Here is a 24787-nt window from a genome sequence, read left to right on the forward strand (position 1 = left end):
CGGCGACCCCGTCATGTGATCGCGGGTCCACCTATGGGCGCGCATGACAACCCAAGGTCTGCAGCAGACACCTGCTGTTGTCATGAGCTGGTCGCTAGGAGCGCCACCTAGTGGTCGGCGCTCATAGCACAGGACCATTTCTGCTGCATACAGGGGATCTACTGATCCCCTGTATGTAGCAGAGGCGATCGGACAGTTGCTGCTTCTAGTCTCCTATGGAGACTATAGAAGCATGCAAAAAGTTTTAAAAAAATGTTTTTAAAAATATTAAAAAAATATAAAAGTTTAAATCACCCCCCTTTTGCCCCATTCAGAATAAAATGATAAAAAATAAATCCCACATACACATATTTGGTATCGCCGCGTTCAGAATCGCCCGATCTATCAATATAAAAAAAAGAATTAATCGATCGGTAAATGGCGAAATGAGAAAAAAAATTCTAAACGCCAGAATTACGTTTTTTGGTCGCCGCAACATTGCAATAAAATGCAATAACGGGCGATCAAAACATCGGATCTACCCCAAAATGGTATCACTAAAAACTTTTTGCTCGGCGCACAAAAAATAAGCCCTCACCCGCCCCCCAGATCCAGAAAAATGGAGATGCTACGAGTCTCGGAAAATGGTGCCTTTTTGCTTAAAAAAAAAAAAAAAAATAATAATTTTTTTTTTTTTTCACCACTTAAATAAAAAAGGAACCTATACATGTTTGGTATCTACGAACTCGTAATGACCTGGAGAATAAGAATGGCAGGTCAATTTTAGCATTCAGTGAACGTGGTAAAAAAAAAAAAAAAAATCTGTGGTATTGCATTTTTTTTGCAATTTGACCACACTTGGAATTTTTTTCCCGTTTTCCAGTACATGATATGGTAAAACTAGTAATGGTGTTTAAAAGTACAACTCGTCCCGCAAAAAATAAGCCCTCACATGGCCATATTGCCTAAAAAATAAAAACTCTATGGCCCTGGGAACAAAGGGAGCAAAAAACGAAAACGCAAAAATGGAAAATGGCCCGTGGGTGAAAGCGCTAAACTAAATTTTGCATTTCATTCGGAAATCAAGGTCCCAGAGTCTGGAGGAAGAGTGGAGAGGCCACAATCCAAGCTGCTTGAGGTCTAGTGTGAAGTTTCTACAATCAGTGATGGTTTGGGGAGCCATGTCATCTGCTGGTGTAGGTCCACTGTGTTTTATCAAGACCAAAGTCAGCACAGCCGGCTACCAGGAAATTTTAGAGCACTTCATGCTTCCCTCTGCCGACAAGCTTTTTTGGAGATGGAAATTTCATTCTCCCGCAGGACTTGGCACCTGTCCACACTGCCAAAAGTACCAATACCTGGTTTAAAAACAACAGTATCACTGTGCTTGATCGGCCAGCAAACTCGCCTGACCTTAACCCCATAGAGAATCTATGGGGTATTGTCAAGAGGAAGATCAGAGACACCAGACCCAACAATGCAGACGAGCTGAAGGCTGCCATCAAAGCAACCTGGGCTTCCATAACACCTCAGCAGTGCCACAGGCTGATCGCCTCCATGCCACGCCGCATTGATGCAAAAAGAGCCCTGACCAAGTTTTGAGTGCATTTACTGAACATACATTTCAGAAGGCCAACATTGCGGATTTTAAAAACATTTTTCAAGCTGTTGTTATAAAGTATTCTAATTTACTGAGATAATAATTTTGTGTTTTCATTGGCTGTAAGCCATAATCCTCAACATTAACAGAAATAAACACTTGAAATGGATCACTCTGTTTGTAATGACGCTATATAATATAGGAGTTTCACTTTTTGCATTGAAGAACTGAAATAAATTAACCTTTTGATGATATTCTAATTTTGTGAGCAGATGCACGTGTGTGTGCGTGTGTGCGCGTGTGTGCATGTGTGTGCGTGTGTATGTATGTATATGTACGTACGTATACACTGCTCAAAAAAATAAAGGGAACACTTAAACAACAGAATATAACTCCAAATAAATCAATCTTCTGTGAAATCAAACTGTCCACTTAGGAAGCAACACTGATTGACAATCAATTTCACATGCTGCTGTGCAAATGGAATAGACAATAGATGGAAATTATTGACCATTATCAAGACACCCTCAATAAAGGAGTGGTTCTGCAGGTGGGGACCACAGACCACATCTCAGTACCAATGCTTTCTGGCTGATGTTTTGGTCACTTTTGAATGTTGATTGTGCTTTCACACTCGTGGTAGCATGAGACTTACTCTACAACCCACAGAAGTTGCTCAGGTAGTGCAGCTCATCCAGGGTGGCACATCAATGCGAGCTGTGGCAAGAAGGTTTACTGTGTCTATCAGCGTAGCGTCCAGAGGCTGGAGGCGCTACCAGGAGACAGGCCAGTACACCAGGAGATGTGGAGGGGGCCGTAGGAGGGCAACAACCCAGCAGCAGGACCACTACCTCCGCCTTTGTGCAAGGAGGAACAGGTGGAACACTGCCAGAGCCCTGCAAAATGACCTCCAGGAGGCCACAAATGTGCATGTGTCTGCACAAACGGCTAGAAACCGACTCCATGAGGGTGGTATGAGGGCCCGACGTCCACAGATGAGGGTTGTGCTCACAGCCCAACACCGTGCAGGATGCTTGGCATTTGCCACAGAACACCAGGATTGTACAAACTAAAGAGAAGGATGCACAGCCCAATCAAAAAATTAGGGTGCGTCATATGTACCCAACCAATTTGTCAAAAAAGAACAAGGTGGTACATATATAGAAATGCGCACACCTCAATACTCTAATAAATAAAAAATACAAGCTTTATTAAAAACACTAAAAAAAACAACACACATGGTCATCAACACCCAAAATCCACAATACATGATTGGCCGTATACAGAATATAAATACATTAAATAATTTAAGTTTAGGTTATTGTAATGATTATATACAGTTGATTGCAAGGACAATAATAATAAATATCCTCTCTGGCATGCCATAGGACAATATCCTCAATGACAGTATTCTATTGAAAACATCAGATTTCATATCATAGTATTCAAATAATTCCTAATACAGACTATGTCATCACAAGCACAAGCCCTCATTATATACAGTATCAAACCCTACCATGAATCAACCTTGCATGTAGCCAATTGTATAAATCTGTATCTCCTTTACATAGTCCAAATAAACCCAGACCACTATCAAATCAATACATCACTACCCAATAACCAAATTCTGGTCAGATGGTAAAACCAATCATTGCATCTACATAGCCATATCACCACCTATGGGTCATGTGTGCATCAAATAATGAGCCCCACGCGTATCGCTGTAAAACACAGCTTCATCAGGGAGATTATGTGTGGAACACAAGATATGCCAGTGTATATAAGCCCATATAATTGAAACAATTAATTACCGGTGGTTGCGCGGACATGTCATGTGCACCGGAGAGTATTTGCAGTCAGCTCCATTGCAGACGCCCAGGCATGCGCACTACATACAGGAAGTGACGTCACAGCATCTGATCGTAACCAGGAAAACTAATTCCCCAACAGTGACGTACTCCCATAGTGCGCAGACGCATACAAGGGACAACAATCAATGTTGAGTAAGGTAAGCATCCAGGGAACACATTTATAACCAATAACTCCTATATCTATCAGGACTTCAGAATATTATTTGTTTAATATTATTTGTTTAAAAATCGCTACACAATTATTATAATGAGGCAAATATTCACGTTTCACCAATATGACTCAATATTATAATAAACAGTCAACATTATAATGTATATGATGCAAGGTTAGTATCCTCTACCTGGATATTTATATATCCCATCAGGCCTCTGCCCCATACCATCATAGCACAATATTTCCATTTATGTGAAACCCCATATCCATGAGACTTATATATAAATCTCCAGGTATGAGATCCACATACCAATCCATTTATTGTTTATGTTGCAACATAAATCCAAGCGCATGCGCTTATGTGATATATAGCCAAATCTCCCATATACCCCACACACAAATCGTCGGCTTATCATTTCCCTTAAAATTTAGAAAATAACAATGAATACATCCAGTGCCATGATACACAAAAACCCTAACTTCCCAAAAGGCAGATAAAAGGTCCATATATCCGGATCCAAAATGTTTATTGGGATCTATTTCACATGATTGTCCATATCTCTTCTAAATTTTTGATAAACTCAGATTGATCCACCAGTCTCCCAATCCATATTCGTTAATTCTCACTCCCAAAGAACTCTCCAAAGAACAGTCCCTTTATCTGGATTTGTGATAGATGATGAGCCTTGATGACAACATGCACTCTCATAAGTATCAAAGGTTCCGAAGTATAAAATAAAAAACACCAGGATTGGCAAAGTCGCCACTGGCGCCCAGATGAAAGCCTGTTCACACTGAGCACATGTGACAGACGTGACAGAGTCTGGAGACGCCGTGGAGAGCGATCTGCTGCCTACAACATCCTTCAGCATGACCGGTTTGGCAGTGGGTCAGTATTGGTGTGAGGTGGCATGTCTTTGGAGGGCACACAGAGGTAGCCTGACTGCCATTAGGTACCGAGATGAGATCCTCAGACTCCTTGTGAGACCATATGCTTGTGCGGTTGGCCCTGGGTTTCTCCTAATGCAGGACAATGCCAGACCTCATGTGGCTGGAGTGTGTCAGCAGTTCCTGCAAGATGAAGGCATTGACGCTATGGACTGGCCCTCCCATTCCCCAGACCTGAATCCGATTGAGCACGTCTGGGACACCATGTTTATCTCCATCCACCAACGTCACGTTGCACCACAGACTGTCCAGGAGTTGGCGGATGCTTTAGTCCTGGTCTGGGAGGAGATCCCACAGGAGACCATTCTCCACCTCATCAGGAGCATGCCCAGGCGTGGTAGGGAGGTCATACAGGCACGTGGAGGCCTCACACAATACTGAGCCTCATTTTGACTTGTTTTAAAGACATTACATCAAAGTTGGATCAGCCTGTAGTGCGTTTTTCCACTTTAATTTTGGGGGTGACTCCAAATCCAGGCCTCCATTGGTTAATAAATTTGATTTCCATTGATGATTTTTGTGTGATTTTGTTGTCAGCACATTCAACTTTGTACAGAACAAAGTATTCAATGAGAATATTTCATTCATTCAGATCTAGGATGTGTTATTTGAATGTTCCCTTTATTTTTTTGAGTAGTGTATAATCTATATTCTGCTCTGCCACCCCTATTTCATTGTGTGTCTATTTCAACATGAACAATTTGGTGAAAGGTCCTCTTCAAGTGCACAAAAATTAAAATTTTTCTATATTTAAAAAAAAAAAGTAAAAATCAGAACTTCAAAAATAAACGTAAATTATGTTTTGTGTTATATTTAGGTAAATATATAGTAGAATGTGTTGTCAAAAAAAGTTTCGAAGGTTTGAAAGCACTTTGATATGTTGATGGATTCCAAAATTACCACATAAATTGACACGTGCTAGATTTTTAATAATCCTAGTGTGGTCAGAAGGGTGAATACTGGCTTTGGCGGAAAGGATTTACAATGCAATGTATTGAGAGGTCAATGTATTTTAACCCTTTTTCCTCTAGTTTCATGCAAAATTTACAGAAGGACAGATTTTACCTCAAGCAAATCAAGTTACTGAGGGAATCTTGATAGACTTTCATATTCATCTAAATCTGATCTGTGGCATTTGCACTTGTTGGGGTCACCAGTACTGAAAGAAAAATTCAGTACTGGTCCAGATTATCTATTCCAGCTATCAAATGGCTGAAACTCTTATTAAAGAACCCCCCCCCCCACATTACTGAGAGTGAAATATGTGTCATGTACTAAAAAGTGGACAAGTTGTAGGATTCCCTGTTCTTGTTACACCCTTTGTAGTTAGTTTATATAGTGCTCGCCATTTCTTCTGTTTCTCCATTTAAACTAAATAAAACTGTAATTTTTATGATTTCAGAAAAGACCCTGGAAAACACCTGAATCCCTCATGGCCAAGACATTAAGACGCATAAAACAAGAGCCGGACGATGATTTACAAGAGGCCGTCCCAAAACCTAGGGAGAGTGACCAGTCAAGATCCAGCTCGCCAACTGCTGGTCCCAGCACTGAGGGTCAAGAGCTTAAGGAAAAGAAGAAAAACCGAAGAAAAAGGAAAGTTTTCAACAAAGAATTGAGTAAAGAATTGAGCAAGGAACTGAACCAAGAGATACAAAAAACTGAGAACAGCTTGGCTAATGAGAACCATCACCCCATCAAATCTGAACCAGAGAGTGAGGGCGAGGAGTCCAGAAAATGTATGAACAGTAATGGGGAGAGAATGCATCGGTTCAGTAAACTGAATGGGACACCAAAGGAGTACAGGCATCAGTCTCTCCCAAGCCCAAGAAGCACACCAAGAGTTACACGTCCTCCTCCTTCCTTATCACCTCCCAAATGTATGCAGATGGAGCGCCATGTAATAAGGCCTCCTCCAATCAGCCCTCCTCCAGATTCCCTCCCTCTGGAGAACGGTGCGACTCATGTGATGCAAAGAGAGGTCTGGATGGCCATCTTTAGCTACCTCAGCCACAGGGATTTGTGCATCTGTATGACTGTCTGCAAAACTTGGAATAGATGGTAATCAAAAGTTTATTTTCTTGTGTTTGGTGACTTACTTCATCATTGTATTAAGCAGTGCGTATTTTAAGGCAAAGTTCACACGTTCAGTATTTGGTCAGTATTTTATCTCAGTATTTGTAAGCCAAAACCAGGAGTGGAACAGTCAGAGGAAAAGTATAAGAGCAACACGTCACCACTTCTGTTTTTTTCTTACAAATACTGATGTGAAATACTGAATGTGTGCATGAGGCCTAAAGGAGACCTCTGAGGCTATGCTGTGCTAGGTAAGTGCAGCGTAGTGTGGGGGGAGAAGTCCGCTCTTCCATTGCAAGATGGCTGAAAGTCTATTAGTCTAGTGATTTGGTACAGCCTCAGACGAATAACTGTAATTGGATTGTATATTATTGCAACGGATTTGTGCATACTGTATATAGTTATTGACCTCCCAATCCTTCTAATTAATTGAACTTGGCTTTAATCTATATAGATTAATGCAATATACCAAACACATTCCCCAATGTTCACCCAGCAGCAGTAGTTAACAGTTGAAACCAGGTCCAGCACATGATAGTCCAGAAATCCCTAAGCAATGGTCCTACTGTATTCCTGAGACATGATGTAGTAAGAAGTGCTCTAGCAATGCATTATATTTGGATGTCAGTGCTGTGCCCTATTTCCAGTAAATCCATTCATATCAGCATTTATTCACTTCTGCTCACATTCTGCTTAGATATTTAAAGACTTGTTCCAAAAATAAATCGCCTTATTGAAACTGCACTAAAATGGAGTTTGTTTCCCAGAGTAAGGACTTGTTCACATGTTGCTTTTTTTGCACAACGGAAAAAAAGGAGCATTTTACAATTATAGCAAATTGAATAAAATCTTATTCGCCCTGTACATTTTACTTTTCTTGCATTTTTTAACTCTTGTGCTTTTTATCTGATAAATGCAGCATGTCATTTCTTGCAGCAATTTTACTGCAGTTTTCCACATTGAGATCAAAACGGGTTAATGCCAAAACTGCACAAAAACAGCACCTCATTTTCGTTGAACTTTCTGGTCATATTCACCTTTTTTTTTTTTTTTAATCCGTGTGTGTACATGCCCTAATTGGGGCATGTACTATTTTTTGTTTTTACAGTTTTTTGTTTTTTTTTCTAACCGGGGTGTATTATTATTATTATTATTATTATGCTGGGTGTGGACAGCAGTGGCTTTGTTTGCTTGCTTATTTTTTTATGTTGAATTTTGTATCATCTCTATTAACTTTTTTGAGTAGGAAAATTTTAACATTGAATTAGTATTTTTTTTGTTACTCTTCCTTGCTCCTGGGAACGACATGTTGGTTCCAGGGGAATGACAGCCTTCTCAGATACACTCCACAGAAGTTGTACAGCAGTGGTTGATATTGCCAACAGTTCTTGCTGATGTATCAATATCTCTTGTATGTTGACTTAACATTGCTATTTCTGATTTCTAATTTTTATGATAGGTGTTGTGATAAAAGACTGTGGACACACATCGACCTAAACCGCTGCAAATCCATCACTCCTCTTATGCTCAGTGGGATAATCAGAAGACAGCCAGTGTCCTTAGATCTAAGCTGGACAAATATATCGAAAAAACAGCTTAGCTGGCTCATGAACCGCCTCCCAGGTATTCAATTATCAATCTTGTAAACTGGCCAGATTTGTATGAATGCAAAATGACATTTTAGACTGGGTGCAGAGGTCAGATTCCCTTTACCCAAAGGAAGACCATAAAGACAGTTTCCAAAATCGTGTTTGTTAATCAAAGTATCTGTTATAGCACCGCAGCATATTAGTATGAATATGGGATGTGTTTTGGATACTAATTGGCCCATCCTCTTTAAAAGTATATTTGCACAGTCAGAAAAGTAATCCACACAGTCACAGTAGTTATCCAAAGTAGCAATCATTCCATATATTTGATTGAAAAAGATCACTAAATCTGGGCATGCATATATTGGGGTCATCCAGAAAGTGTCTGATTACTCATCCATTGGATCTTTTGTGCTATTAAGATGACAAATAATAATAACAATATTTTTATTTATATAGAGCCAACATATTCCGCACCGCTTTACAATTCAGACAATTTACAGACATTATGGGCACTGTCCCCATTGGGGCTCACAATCTAGATTCCCTATCAGTATGTCTTTGGAGTGTGGGAGGAAACCGGAGAACCCGGAGGAAACACACGCAAACACTGGGAGAACATACAAACTCATTGCAGATGTTGTCCTTGGTTGGATTTGAACCCAGGACCCCAGCACTGCAAGGCTGCAGCGCTAACCACTGAGCCATCGTGCTGACAAATCAATTACCTTAAAAAATGTACAAGTGGTAAATAAATAATTAGCTGTAATCAGTCAATTTGTGATACAGTAGCTGAAGAAATTCCAACTTCACATTTCACTTTTAAGTGACAAAGTAGTCTACTGTTGGCTATTGTGAATGATCGTTTGCTTGAAATTTTGATAGACAGCCGGTCAAAATTGGCCTTTGTTTCTGACCCTGTGTGGTTCTACCTAACTGACCGTACTTGTGGACCTTTGAGTTAGCGGATCGGGGGTCACAGCTGGAATGTACACCATGTGCCCACGATGCAGAAATGCATATTTTTTACGCTTCTCCCTGGCAGGAAAAACGCATGCGGATTTTACATGCGTTTTTCCCGCCAGGCGTTTTTGCATGCGTTTCTGCATGCGGGTTATCAAGCGCTTTTCCAAGCGATTTTAGCATCACTTGGAAAAGTGCTTGGCAACTTGGTCACACTATATAAATCCACGCAACCGGCATGGATTTATATAGTGTGACCAAGTAATAGTTTAAAAAAAAAAAAGAATAAGTATGGTAAAAAATAAAGATTATACTTCCCTTCCGATGGCCCCCGGTCTCCTTCTCCGCTCCGTTCGGTCTACCCGGTGTCTCGCGGTGGTGTGAAGGACCTGCGATGACGTCATTGAGTCATGTGACAGGTCATGCGACCGCCGACGTCAGCGGTCGCGTGACCTGTCACATGGCTCAATGACGTCATGTCAGGTCCTCACACCACCACGAGCCGCCCAACACATTGCACGCATCGCTGAGGAGGCCGGGGGACATCGGAAGGTAAGTATAATCTTTTATTTATATTTTAAATTCTTTTTTTTTTACAGTTTCTATGGTACCCAGGTCTGGATGAGAGTCTCCTCATTGAACCGTGTGATATCCGCATGTGCAGATGCAGTGATGCGGATGTCACACGGTCCAATGCAAGTCAATGGCGGCGATTACGCTGCGTGTCCACAAAATTAATGGACATGCTGCGTATTGTTCTGCAATGATAATCCGCAGCGGAAATTTCCGCAGCATGTGCACAGCTCATGCAGATTATCAATGGGGACCATGGGGCACGTATTACCAAGCGTTTCAGCAGCAGAAGGGAAGGAAGGGAGACACAGATCCATTACTAGTGGGTAGTCGGAGCCCCACAGGATAGTTCACCTCAGATTAGAAAAAAAGTGACGACCGGCCCCTCCAGCTTAGGCTCCTCCTACTCCTATGTCCTTCAGTCTAAAATTTGAGGTCGCAGAGGATAGTCGCTGCCTTTGCAGCTCCTCAGAAAATTTTTTTTATTTTATCATTTCCGGACCTGGACCCCCCATGGTCTAGAGGTCTCAGGGGGTCTCAGCGCTGCTGGGACCCCTGACCCTCCCCTGGCAGATCTGCGTACCCCCTAAGGAGGTCCCCGTAGAAACCTGCCGGCCCCGGGGGATACAGGGCGCTCCCTGGCGGAGACGCACACCGCTTCTGTGGGGTCCCTGCGTGCTCCGCCGTGGGGGGGAGCAAAGGGCCACAGCGCCACACATCCCTGGGGGTCCCTGTGGCGCTCAGCTGGGTAAGTGCTCTCAAGGTCTGAGTGCTTCAGCGGCTGCGGCGGCAGCCGCTGTTACTGTTACAAGTGGTGACTGCTGTTTTGTCCTTGCAGGAAGGATATCACTGCTTCATACAGCGTTTGTAACTCTCTGCTAGCAGGGGAGCAGGGACGGAGGAGCCGCGGGCTCCGTTAGTATGCGGCGGCGTGGGGCGTGGCTTCGCGCCTCTCTGCTGCCTGTCATCTTAGCCTCAGACAGGAAGCGCCCGGAAAGCGCGCGCTGGAGCTGACCCAGCCCCTTCTTCTTCCGGGTCCTTCTGCAGGCGTCCATTACCTCGTGCAGCGCCTCCTGCTCCCTGCTCCCCGCTCTCTACACCACCAGACACCGGGAAGAGCAGTCACCGCGGCCAGCTGGTGAGTCACTTCTGCCTTTTAAGGCAGAAGATTCCTTTTTCTCACTATTGCAGCGCAGAGCACCTTACTGCTGGCCTGTTAAGGCAGACAGGGTGTGCTATATGCGGCGCTGCTACCTCTCTGCTGAGGAGGCTCTGGGACTCGCACACCTCTGTCCTTTTAAGGCAAAGGTGTATTGCGTGGTCAGCAGCATTAACCCCTTCTGAACGGGGTCTGGCCTCATCAGGGCAGTTAACCCTTTCTGGATGTGCATGCTTCTGGGATCAGAGGGTGCATCACCCTAGTCTGTTAGGTTAACTTTTGCTCTGCAGGCAGCTGGGGTAGCTCTTCTCCCTCTGAGGAGCTTTAACCCTTCAGTGCTTGGTGATTTTTTGTGTAGGAACAGGCTGTGGTAGCGGAATCACACATCCTCGGTTACTGTACCCATTGTAAGGGGTTATTACCGCCTTATCCGCGACGCTCGCAACTGTGTGGGGGCATGTCGGATCAGGGACCAGGGGGCGCGGACCTCTCTTCAGGATCGGTCACGCGTATCTGATACGCCGGGATCTTCGACGGCGTCAGGTTCGACACTGGTCGGGGGTCTCAGTAATGTTAAAGTGGAGGCGCTCACACGCTCCATTGACAGTCTGTCTGACCTCCTGGGTCATTGGGTATCAGCTAAGTTCCAACCGACGTCACGAGGCAAGAAGCGCCACAGGCCTGTGGTGGCGCGGTCTCCTCCGCGCAGTGCGTCGGAGGCTTCGGAATCACCGACAGACTCTGCTGGTGAGATCTCCGATTCTGATGAAGAGGATCGGCAGGGTCGCTCTGCTTCGCTTTCGGGCCGCGTGGACGCTTTTATTGGGGCTATGCGGGAAGCGTTACTGCTGTCTGAAGAGGTGACGACGCGCCCTGGCAAGTGGGCCCGGCTGTATCAGGAGTCGCGTCGGGCTCGTTCGACGCTGCCGGCGCACAATGAACTTAACGAGGTGGTGGAGAAAGAACGCCTGTGTCCGGATAAACGCTTCCAGGGGATGCGGTTTTTTGATGCCCTGTATCCCTGCTCCACGGAGACTATCGCTAATTGGGTCCCCTCTCCTGAAGTGGTCGTGCCATTGTCTCAGCTGAGCAAATCTTCTTTGCTTCCTGTTAAAGGGAAGGCGAGTCTACAGGAACCGCTGGACAGAAGGACGGAGTTAGCGGCGAAGTCCATCTACGAGGCCGTAGGTCATGGATTCCGAGCGGCCTTGGGGGGCCATGTGGGCTGGTGAGGCTTCTCTGCGGTGGTTGGATCAGCTGCGGACGGCGTGGCAAGATGGGACTCCGCTGTCTGAGGTGGAAAGGCTCTTCCAGCTGTTGGAAGAGGCGGCCCGATATGGCAGGGACGCAGTGCTGGATACTACTTCGGTTCTGTCCAGGGCTCAATCCTCAGCCGTCAGTCAGGAGAGCACTGTGGCTTAAACAGTGGACTGGAGACGCAGTATCCAAACAAGGTTTACTGAGTCTGGCTTACAAGGGCGGTCAGCTTTTTGGTTCGGACCTCACGGAGCTGATTGCCAAGGCCAAGGATACGGCTTTGCCGCAGTGGAAAGCAGCGGCTTCTACGTCTGGCAAGTCAAATGCCGGTAGTGGTCGTCGGTCCTTTCGGCCCAGGGGACGGTTCGGTCAGCCCTCTTGGAGATCGGGTCATCCCTCGTCTTCCGGAAAGAAGACCACCTAGAAATCCTGTACACCCTGGAAACAACATTTCCGTCAGGACAAACGGGAGGTTGACAAAAAGCCCGCTAAAGCGGACTGACGCCAGGAACCCACTCGAGGGCTCTCGGGTGGGAGGTCGTCTGCTACAATTCGGGTCGATTTGGGCGTCCCACGTATCAGACGCCTGGGTGACGCGGATTATGTCGGCAGGCTATTTCATAGAGTTTCATTCTCGACCCCTGGACAGGTTTCGTCAGTCACACATCCCGTCTGAGCCCAAGCTGGCTGCCGCACTGCTGCGGGAGGTCGACTCTCTTCTGCAGCAGGGTGTGGTGGTTCCGGTTCCCCTGGAGGACCGGGGAAGGGGGTTTTACTCCAACCTTTTTGTGGTCCCCAAAAAGGAGGACAAGTTTCGCCCCATTCTGGACCTCCAAAGAATTGAATTTTCATGTCCGGACCCGGAAATTCCGTATGGAGTCTCTTCGCTCTGTCGTGGCGGCCCTGTCGCAATACGATTTCTTGGTGTCGATCGACATCCGCGACGCCTATTTGCATGTCCCTATCGGCAGGACTCACCAGCGCTTCCTGCGTTTCGCCATAGGTCAGGCCCATTACCAGTTTGTGGCCCTACCATTCGGGTTGGCCTCGGCGCCCAGGGTTTTTACAAAGATTCTGGCGCCGCTCATGGCACTCCTTCCAAGGCAAGGAGTTACGATTCTCCCCTACCTGGACGACCTGTTAATTGTGTCGCCCACAGCGGAGGAGGCGGTGACAGCTCGCGATCTCTCCCTTCAGCACCTGGAGGACTTCTTGTGGCTGGTCAATTGGAAGAAGTAGTCATTGGAGCCGTCGCAGTCAATCCTGTTCTTGGGGATGCATTTCGACATGGTACGGGCAGTGGTGTCCCTGCCTCCGGACAAACAAGCGAACCTTCGTCACCATGTCCAGGCTATGAGGTCGGCGATGGCGATGTCCCTTCGGAAGTGTATGCGCCTTCTGGGTCTGATGGTGGCGGCAATGGAAGCGGTACCGTTTGCACAATTTCATTCCCGGGGTCTCCAAGATCTTATTTTGACCCGTTGGGATCGATCGCCGGCTTCGCTGGATCGCTGTGTCGGTATCTCCCGCAGGGTGCGAGAGTCTTTTGGGTGGTGGTTACGTCCGGAGGCTTTATCCCTGGGGAAATCCTTCCTCCTCCCACGGTGGTCGGTCATTACCACCGATGCCAGCCTGACTGGCTGAGGGGGGATTTGGAATGATCTCTGGGTTCAGGGGGTCTGGTCGTCAGAGGGGTCGTCTCTGCCGATCAACATCCTGGAGTTGAGAGCAATATTTCTCTGCCTCCGACATTGGACGGTCCCTTTGAGCGGTCTGCCGGTCCGGATTCAGACGGACAATGCGACAGCTGTCGCGTATATCAACCATCAGGGCGGGAAGAGGAGTTCCAGACTCATGATGGAGGTCTCTCGGATCCTGGTATGGGCCGAGTCCAGGGTTCCAGCCATCTCCGCGATTCACATCCCAGGAGTGCTGAATATCACGGCGGACTTCCTCAGTCGCGAGCAGGTGGATCCCGGAGAATGGAGTCTTCATCCGGAAGTTTTTGCACTGTTGTGCTCCCGTTGGGGGACTCCCCAAGTGGACTTGATGGCATCCAGGCTGAACGCCAGGATTCCGACGTTCATGTCCAGGTACAGGGACCCGGAGGCTGTGGCGGTAGATGCTCTAGTGGCCCCATGGGACCAGTTCGAGCTGATCTACGTGTTTCCGCCGGTATCCTTACTTCCTCTGGTGATCCGGCGGATCAAACTCGAACGAATTTCGGCGATTTTGGTGGCGCCGGATTGGCCGCGGAGGGCGTGGTATTCAACGCTGGTGTCTCTTCTGGCGGCGCCTCAGTTTCCACTGCCTCTTCGCCCGGACCTGTTAACCCAAGGGCCCATTCGCCATCCGGGCCTGAAGTCACTTCCTTTGACGGCGTGGCACTTGAGACCGAGCTCTTAACCCGTCGTGGGTTTTCGGCCGAGGTCATTGCCACCTTGCGGGCGGCCAGAGGTCCAGCTACGACTAGGATTTATCACAGAACTTGGGAGGCCTTTTTTTCATGGTGTTCTGGATCGTCAAGGAACCCGATGGTTTTTTCCATTCCCAACTTATTGGCTTTTCTGCAGTGTGGTTTGGCCAAGGGTCTGGCGGTTGGTACCTTGCGGGGTCGGGTATCTGCACTATCCGTGCTTTTTCGGAAGGCTATTGCCTCGCGCAGGGATGTGCGTTCGTGTTTTCGCGGGGTTGCATGTCAGTTTCCGCCTCGGAGGGCTTTTGTGGCTCCTTGGCGGCTCAATCTAGTCTTGGAGGCTCTTCAGCATGGGCCTTTTGAGCCTATGGATTCAGCTACGCTTTACTTGCTTTCTTGGAAGGTGGCCTTCCTGGTGGCGGTCACCTCTTTGAGAAGGGTTTCTGAGTTGGCGGCACTGTCTTGCTCACCCCCTTTTCTGGAGTTCCACTCGGATCGCGTGGTGCTTCGTACCCGTTGCGATTTTCTGCCTAAAGTGGTGTCGCGTTTCCACGTCAATCAGGACATCGTGTTGCCTTCCCTCTGTCCGAAACCGAAGAGTCCAAAGGAGCGGGCCTTGCACTCGTTGGATTTGGTGCTGGCATTGAAGTTCTATCTTACAATCATGCAAGGGTTTCGGAAGTCGGACTCTCTTTTTGTGATTCCTGCTGGTCGTCGGCGTGGTCAGCGGGCTTCCAAGGACACTATAGCTCGGTGGATACGTTCGGCTATCCTGGAGGCATACCGGCTCAAGGGCGAGCCTTGTCCTGTTAAGGTTCGAGCTCATTCCACGAGAGCTGTTGGTTCGTCGTGGGCTTTTCGTCAGGGGGCCTCGGAAGCGCAGCTCTGCCGGGCGGCTACCTGGTTCTCCGTTCACACTTTTGCTAAATTTTATAAAGTGGACGTGAGTGCTTCCTCCGATGCGGCCTTGGGACGCAGAGTCCTGCAGGCGGCGGTGGTTTAGGTTATCTCTTTATCTCGTTTTCGGCGCTTGTTGCGTGCTTGCCTAAGTTCTTGGGGTGTTGGCGATTCTGCCACTGTTTCCCACCCTTGAGTTCTGGACTGCTTTGGGACGTCCCACTAGTAATGGATCTGTGTCTCCCTTCCTTCCCTTCTGCTGCTGAAAGACGGATTTTGGTAAGACCTTACCTGTAAAATCCTTTTCAGCGAAGGAAGGAAGGGAGACACAGCACCCTCCCATGGCAGAAGTGTATTATTGTTTTCCAGATGCGGCGCGACTCCTCTCTGATCGCGGTCATCTGGGCTGGGGTCGGCGCGCTAGGGCTCTGTTCCAGCATTGCCAGCTCATCGCAGTTGTCAGGTCCAGTGAGTAGTGCCTGGGACTGTGTGTTTTTTCTTTTATGTGCATAACCTGTTCTCTCGCATTTCTGAATTTTCGGAAGGGGTTGTGTTGTTCCGCTGGTGTTGTCTGCTCTTCCTTAGCTTGTGTACGGACTGAAGGACATGGGAGTAGGAGGAGCCTAAGCTGGAGGGGCCGGTCGTCACTTTTTTTCTAATCTGAGGTGAACTATCCTGTGGGGCTCCGCCTACCCCCACTAGTAATGGATCTGTGTCTCCCTTCCTTCCTTCGCTGAAAAGGATTTTACAGGTAAGGCTTACCAAAATCCGTCTTTTTTAAGCATTTTCGCTGCGGAAATTCCGCGGCATAAAAGCTTGAAAAACGCATAGTTGGCACACAGCCTAAGAGTACAATGCTGCACAAATGTTCAAGCACTCTTTCTCCCATTTCCGCAGAGCAGTACAGTGGTCCTTTTGGTGTGGATTGTCACGAAGAAGCACCAGAGATACTTTTTTGTTTTTGAGGGTATGTGCACACGATGCAGAAATGCTCAGGATTTTTTCCTGAGTGTTTCTGCATCTCCCTGGCAGGAAAAAACGCATGCGGATTGTACATGCATTTTCCTGCCAGGGACATGCTTATGTGAAGCGTTCTTCACTTTAATTTCCGCATGCGGGTTGACAAGCGCTTTCCAAGCAATTTTAGCATCACTTAGAAAGTGCTTGTCATCTTCACACTATATAAATCCATGCAACCGGCATGGATTTATATAGTGTGTGAATGTCAAAAAATAAATATATACTACCCTCCGATGGCCCCCGGTGTCCTGCTTCCCTCCGTCCCGGCTGCCGGCAGTGTAAGACTGAAGGACCTGCCGACGTTGGCGTCACGTGACCCGTCACATGACTCTGACGTCAGCGTAGGTCCTTCATTCAACCGCGAAGTGCCCGGGAAGCCAGGAGGACGCTGCGCGGGACTCCGGAAATATATAAATATATATATATATATATATATATATATTTATATATATTTATATATATATATATTTATATATATTTATATATATTTATTTATTTTATTCTTTTTTTTTAATGGTACCTGGGTCTGGATGAGAGTCCTTTCATCCACACCCGGGTACCATCCGCACATTAGAACGCATGGAATGCGCATCTACATATACAGTGATGCGGATTCCATGCGGTCTAATGCAAGTCAATGGCGGCGAAAAAGCAGCGTTTCCGCAAAATTAATGGACATGCTGCGGATGTTTGATCGCAGCGTTTACGCTGCGGAAAAATCCGCATCATGGGCACATCACATGCGGATTTCCATTGGGGAACATTGCTGCCCTTCTACTATGCGTTTTTAATGCAGCTGCAGAAACGCCGCGGAAACGCATTAAAAAACGCATCGTGTGCACACAGCCCAAATGTGTAAAAATGACTACATCTTATAATATTGTTGATCTACTTGAACTGTAGTGGTCAGAATGCTAAGAACAGGGGTTCTAATATACTTTGTGTATGGGGGTTTTTAGACCAAAATGAAGCTACAATATAAAGTATTTTAACCTCTTCCTGCTCTGGTTAATTTTTGTATGTGCTATTTTGTTTTTTCCTTCCTTCTTTCAAGAGCCTTAACTTTATTATTTTTCCATTGACATAGCAATAAGAGGTATTGATTTTATCCAGGATGAGTTGTAGGTTTCAATGCCAACATTCATTGTTCCAAAAATGTACTGGGAAGGGTGCAAAAAAATTCCAAATGCAGTGTGATGGCAAAATTCCAATTCCGCCATTGTTTTTGGGTTTTGTTTTTACTGCAATCATTATAGGATAAAAACAGCCTGGCATCATGATTCTTCAGTTATGGTGATGTTAAACCTGTATAGGTTGTTTTTTTGTTTTTTTTTAATTAAGTGAATGTGTCATCTAAAAAAAATTAAAATATAAAAAAAAATTTCATCAATTGAAAAAACGTATAATTTAGTTCACTTTTTGACAGCAGTAAATGTGGGCAGGATCTGATCACATGTGCCTGATGTCACTCCTCCCTTCCACTTCTGGGTCTTTGGCTAAGGGAGGATGAAGTTTAGGATCACAGTACAGTGCCATTTTATTGGTGACTGCAATGTGATACTGAGATGTAGGATTATATACAGATCATTGGACTGCATCACACATGATAGGATTAGATAGCAATTGTCAGCTTAAAAATGTATCTAATCTTATGTGATACAGTCCACTGAGCTGTGATCTGTAATGAGCAGTGAGCGCTGATCCGATCCAAGCAACTGGTTGACAGAAGGAAATTGCAACCCAGTGCTGGGCTACAATAATAATAATAATAATATTTTTTATTTGTATAGCGCCAACATATTCTGCAGCACTTTACAATACAGAATAAGCATAACTTGGATATTAATAAGCGTGAAGGCCCTGCTCGCAAGCTTACAGGCTACAATGACATGGGGCCAGGCTTCCGCTCTACCTGTGATCTGAGCATGCCCAGTTCACAGCTGAGACCGCCACAGTATAGGAGTTGAGTTGGGTCGGACACGGACAGCAGTCTCTTATGCCCTGTGGCTGCTGTATTTGTGGTGTGTAAGTGTGGTGCTCTGAAAATTGCACACCAGCAAATAAAAGTGGCAGCCCCCAGTGGCTCAGTTAAACAGTTATAAATAAAAAGAAACATTTACACCATTTTAATTTATACCTTTATAAATAAACTTAACATGGAAGTCCAAACATTTAAAAGAAATACATTTTGTGACACATTACCTTTTAATTTAGTAGTGGACAAAAATCAGAAATTTGTAAAAACTTAAAAAAAAAAAGTTGAGTTGTCGCCATTTTCTGTGACCCATAGCTTTTTGTGAGGGCTTGTGTGGCGTTTTTTGGTTTTTTTTTTGCAAGGTGAACGAACCTTTTTATTGATTTACAATTTTTGAGTACACAAGGTTTTGATCATTTTTTCTTGCATTTTTTGAGATGAGTGTTTTGGCAGTTCTTTTAATTTTTTCCTTAACTGTAATTACTTGTGCGGATTAATTTTTTATTTTTTCTTAGAATGGATTTTATGGATTAGCAATACTGAGTGTTTTTCATTTTTCATATGTCTTTATTTTAAAAGTGGAAAAGGGAGATAATTTTAACCTTTTTTTTTATTTAGGAAAAAAAATTGTCCTTTAGTGGGACTTGAACCTGTGATCATTTGTTCTATATACTGTAATTCTGCTGTATTGCCATATATAGCTAACAATCGGGGCTCTCCTATGAAGCCCACAGGAGTACCAATGTAGCAGCCATGGGGCCTTCAGCAGGCCCCTAGCTGCCATGGCATCCGGAGGGAGAGGACTATGCGCATATCTCATATCTTGGATCGTGCTTTTTTTTAAATGTCTGTGTCAGAAATTGACAGCTGATTTTAAGGGGTTAACAGCAGAGATTGGCGCTTAGATCTGATTGTTGCTGTTGCAGCCAGATGCTAGCTCTATAGCACAGCCTGAGTCTTCCAGGTATGGTGCAGGCTCATACCCTGAGCTTTTTCCATGCACCCGTAGATTCAACAAAATGGTAAAGTGCGTAGATCATCAGCTCACCGGCGTAGGAGAAATTCCATCATGAGTGCAGTGTTAACAGGTGATCTAGCAATGGCTGCATAGATCAGAAGATCCAAGGTGTACACGTTTTGAGCAAGATCTCTTAATCATGACGATATTTGTTTGTCACTAGATAGAGGTAATGTGTTTGTTTTGTTTTTTTCTTCTAAAAACCTTTTTTCATCACACACATCATCTTATGCAATGATAGCCAGCCTTCCATGTATACATGTTTAGACAGATAGCTGTCAGTAGTGAAGGGCGGCAATCCTAATCAGCGACTAATTCCAGAATGAACACAGATGTCAATGCTAAATTCAGACGTCTGTGAAACAGTCTCTGAATACAGACCATGATTTCCAGACTCATCACAGGTGTCCTGACCCCAGCTCTGCATCCTTGTAGATGGATTTGAGGCTGTTGAGTTTGAGTCAAGAGAGCTGCAGCCTGCAATATATAGACGTCTGAATTTGTCCATATACTCACTTTTCTCACATGCGTTTATATGAATCTGCTCCGCTCCTCCTGCATGTCCAATTCGACAGGCTGTGCATTGGGGCCGGCTGTCAGTCAGGACCGGGGGCGCGGTTACAGGGGCTGCTCTGTATACTCAGATCGGTGGCTGAATCCCGAACGCTGCCAGGGGGGGCTTTGAGATAAAGTTAATTTTGCCCCTGCAGCGTTCGGCTGCGTGCAGGCATTGGGCTGGTTAGTAACGCTATTACCCTGCAGATTAACAGTGTTTTTTTCTGGTGACTGGTTCCCTTTAAAGGAAACGTAAGACTAATAGAGATGGCTTTGTTGTGTTGTTTCTAAATACATTCACTACACTTGCACTTGGTGAAAGTTAAAAACTGAGACTATTAGTGCAGTAAATATTCTGTTTGTAGTTTTACAACCTACAATATACGCCTTCTTTCTAATGCATGAATATTTTTCTATTTCCAGCCCTACGTGAGCTTCATTTATCTGGCTGCTCTTGGATTGCCGTTTCTGCTCTTTGTAGTTCCAGCTGTCCATTGCTAAGATCTCTAAATGTACAATGGGTAGAAGGGCTGAAAGATGCACAGATGAGGGACCTTCTGTCACCTCCAACAGACAACAGGCCAGGTAATACAGCCATAGAACAGTGCAGCGTTGTAAAGCACTATTTGTTTCACTATAATTTCTTGATTTGTCTCTTAGAGGAGTTGTGGTCTCTAACATCCCTGCAGTCACCTTTAGTGTCTGCAGGAAACTATTCTTTACTCACTTTCTGTGAAATTCTTGCAGGTCAGATGGACAACCGCAGTAAATTGAGGAATATTACAGAGCTTCGTCTAGCAGGACTGGACGTCACAGACACCTCACTGCGACTCATGATTCGGCACATGCCTCTTCTTTCTAAACTGGATCTGAGCTTCTGTAACCATGTTACTGATCAATCCATTAATCTGCTCACTGCAGTGGGTACATCGACCAGGGATTCTTTATCAGAAATTAATTTAGCAGGTAAGTGATCACCGCAAAGTAAAAGCTTTAGTGATGATGAACTGTAGATAAGCCTTTTCAATCATGACAATTGTCATTTTATTTGGTATAGACAGAATAGTTGCAGCACATTGATATAGAGTAAAGATAAGTTAAACAATATTGACACCTTTTATTGCAAAAAGTGTTTGCTAATTTTTTAATAAAACCAAACCAATTGCATGTATTTAAATATAACTAAAAAATAAAAAAAACAACAGTTTGGCGGCTACAGCCTCAATGCATCACAATACATAGACCGCCGAGTGAGTTGACTGAATCCATCAGTGAGCGACTTTGGCTCAGAAAATTCACAAGATTGATGTGGTCATAAATTGTAACCTTTTATCTGAGTTACTTAAGCATAAAGAATTAGGCATGTTGAAATTTAAGATGCCCAATCCTTCTTTCCTTGAAATTTCCATTAAGAAAGTGTTGAGACATCTTCATACAGAAGATGTGATGTGGCCGAAATGAATGCAGAAGATGAGATTTCGTATAGGTGTATTTAAATATCCTCACCCAGCTTTTGGCTGCATTAATATTTTCTGCCCACTCACAACAATGAGCGGGAATAGCCTCTTTGTAAAGCCGTAGTTTCTTCTTTACACTCACATCCTTCTAATTCTAGATATACATGGTAAATGAATGGGTTGAGATAAAACTCAATATATTTACTGATATTTTTTCTCCCTCCAGACTGCAATAATGTTACAGACCAGTGCCTGACATACTTCAAACGATGCGGCAACATCTGTCTGATAGACCTGAGATTCTGCAAGCAAGTTACTAAAGAGGGCTGCGAACAGTTCATAGCAGAAATGTCTGTAATTGTACAGTTTGGACAAACAGAGGAAAAGCTGCTTCAGAAAATCAGCTAATTAACGAAAAGTAATTGTAGACCTTTCTTAGCGCTGCAACTGAAAGACAAAATTGGCCTTAAAAGTAGAGGTTTGAGGTTGACCGGCCTCCTTTATATCAAGACTTCCTCCAGCATTACGTACACCAGCTGTTAAAGGTTGACACTGGAACAAAAGTTTAACCTTTCAAGGACACTTCCTGAAAATCCAAGGGCATGTACTTGGTAACTTTTATTGTATTGGCTCTTAAACTGTTCAATTTCTGAGCTTTGTGTGTCTTTAGAAGTGGACCACCCAGAACATAGAAGCCTTCCAAAATCTGATTGAAAAAAATAATTTCATACATTATGCAGAAATATTTTTGTATATGACTATTTGAAAGTTCTATTTACAATGTATGATGCCAGTGTTACTTTTCAAGTTGGTGAGGGGTGAACTGCTGATCCTTCCATGTACAGATAATGAAGGCAGTGAAGCCGACATTACGTGTGACCACTTCTAAAGCATGTTTAAATTAGCTTTTTACATGAAACATACGCATGCTGAGCAGACATATATGTTTATTCATTTTGACACAGATCCTTTCTGCACATGAAAATCCAGCATAGCATGAAGTTTTGTGGCCTGTTGAACAAATATACAGTGATTCAGGGCAAATCTATCAGGCAATCTCCACTGTTGTGCCACTGGACAATTTTGTCCAAAGCTTTGGGTCCGACTAACATACTAGCCTTCAGAAGTGCCATTGTTGTAAGGTGGTTTTTTTTTTTTTTTTGTAGAATGCATACAAGCAGTTTTAATCTAGTTTGTTAACTGTTCGCAGGACAACATGTTTACCACCATTTACTGGCTACAGATTGTTATAGTTAAAGAGCCAGATCAGGTACAAAGAAGAACTTGGGTCTCTTCAAACACCACTTGTAAATCTCCTTTTGTAAAATAGATGCCCCTTGCACTGGAAATATAAAAATGGGGTTATCACTGTATAGGAGACTACACAGGTAAATGCATTTACATCAATGCATTGCAAGTCTATCCCACTCCTGCACCATGGAGTCAGATGTATACTTTTTTAATGTAAGTAATGTTGTTGGAATTTAAAAGTGTATCATGTTTATTTATGAACACATTTATTAAAATCTTTTACTAAATCCCATGACTTTCATTTCACAAGTGAAAGTGGATGGAAGAGATAGAAGGTCCACAGTTAGTGTGACTGTTGTCTCAGGAGAACTTAGGGGAATGTCTGTGCCTGCCTCTAGCTTCGCCTCTCTCCGCTGAACTCTGAATGGAAACTGTCATCTCCTATCTCAATAATGGTAAAATCTGTACAGCCTTGTTTAGATTTTACCTGTGAATTGAGAGTGATATATCAATACAGTCCAGGAAAAAATAGAAGCATATTCCACTGATGAGATGTATTACAAAGTTTCTCATCTTCACATGTACTATTGATTTTTTGGGAAAAAAAATAACCACATTTAGTAGTGTATTCCAAACTCTGTATTGTAGTGGGCAAATTCCCTGTCAAATGTGAATTACAACATGTACTGTATATTTCAAAGTGTGAAATCTAAGAATGCCCTAGATGACCACTACAAATCATCATCTTGGCAACTTGCATTCTGCCTCTATGTTCATACCTCATTGATGACTACCTCCAATAACATATATTAAGTAGCTGCCTTTTCTAAGCTGCACACACAGAGCCGATGGCCAAAGATCGCTGTCTGCTGTTATAGTGCAGCATAATGAAGGTGAATGAATGTGGTTGTTGTAATGCAACCTCTAGAGTACCGCAACAAGCAAGTTGCAGAAAATCCAACTTATTGCAACTTGCTTGTCACGTTCACGGTACCCTAAGAGGGTTGCAATGCGACCCCAATTACCTGCTTTACGCTGCAGTGGCACTGGGTGATCTTTGACTGTACAACCTATGTTACGCTGCCAGTCGCCATGTGGCCCCCAGCCTAGTGTCCAAGCAAGATTAATGCTCCCTATTCCACCCACATTCAGGAAGAACTTAAAACAAATTCTCCACTCTCGTTTTTAACATTTTATCATTGATAGGATTTTATTTCAATATAACAAAAATGGAGGGAGCACAGTGAATTTTTAAATATATATTTACCTGGATGGAGGGTGGATTTTTTTTTTAGCCCTTTTCAGCAGAAGCTTTAAGGAGTGAAATAGCAGTACCCTCATGGATATGGTAAGCAAGCGCTAGAGTCCTCGATGGTCACAAAAGCTCCAAAGCATTTATTGGCAGATCACATTCTTTTCCGTGCACTTCACATACTGGTCTATGTGATATGTGGCACCCAAACCTATCAATATACATTTTCCAGCTTTGAGTAATGAAGGTTAGAATGAGAACAGCCGAATAAAAGCACTGATTTAATTTTCTTTAACTCCTACAAGACCTTTAAAATATAAACAGGTGAAGCTCCCAAGCATGATGCTTATATAAATACTACAAAGGAATGCCATGGCTAAAGGTGTTTTCCACTATTAGAATATTGATTACTTAGCCTTAGGGAAAGCCATCAATCTCAGATCAATAGTGATACAACATTTGGCTCCCCCACCAGTCATCTGTCACCTGCCCCAGCCAGATAAGTAATGTAAGCAGTAGGCCCTGTCACACTGTTTAGTAGCTGCTGCTGGGTTCTGCAGATCAGAAACTCTTAATCACTTACATTATGTGCAAAAGAAGAGAATATTACAATTCTTTGTACAAAGTCAATGTAATAGAAATGACAAAGAAAATGTTTTAATTCTCAAAGCACACAACTTTCTGTTCTCTTCATTCTCGCTGTACAGTTATCTTTCCTTTCTCCACCTGTTCTCGTGTCTAACAATGTTCGGAGTAGTTGATAAAGCTTTGCACCAG

General features: G+C 44.2%; 1 protein-coding gene across 8 annotated transcripts in view; it reads left to right on the forward strand.

Moving 5' to 3' along the window:
* KDM2B (lysine demethylase 2B) overlaps window positions 1-23045 on the forward strand; it is a 195011-nt gene extending 171966 nt beyond the window's left edge. For all 8 annotated transcript variants that reach the window (XM_073676278.1, XM_073676279.1, XM_073676280.1 and 5 more), the window contains 5 exons: window positions 5955-6613; window positions 8088-8251; window positions 20474-20635; window positions 20798-21016; window positions 21734-23045. In XM_073676278.1, the coding sequence (XP_073532379.1) occupies window positions 5955-6613; window positions 8088-8251; window positions 20474-20635; window positions 20798-21016; window positions 21734-21915 (1386 nt within the window). In that variant the 3' untranslated portion in view covers window positions 21916-23045. The remainder of the gene's footprint in view (window positions 1-5954; window positions 6614-8087; window positions 8252-20473; window positions 20636-20797; window positions 21017-21733) is intronic.
* The last annotated feature ends 1742 nt before the right edge of the window (window positions 23046-24787 follow it).

Source organism: Phyllobates terribilis, unplaced genomic scaffold (assembly GCF_046119375.1).
Source record: "Phyllobates terribilis strain yellow unplaced genomic scaffold, ASM4611937v1 Scaffold_1__5_contigs__length_1240528914, whole genome shotgun sequence".
NCBI classification, from domain to species: Eukaryota; Metazoa; Chordata; class Amphibia; order Anura; family Dendrobatidae; genus Phyllobates; species Phyllobates terribilis.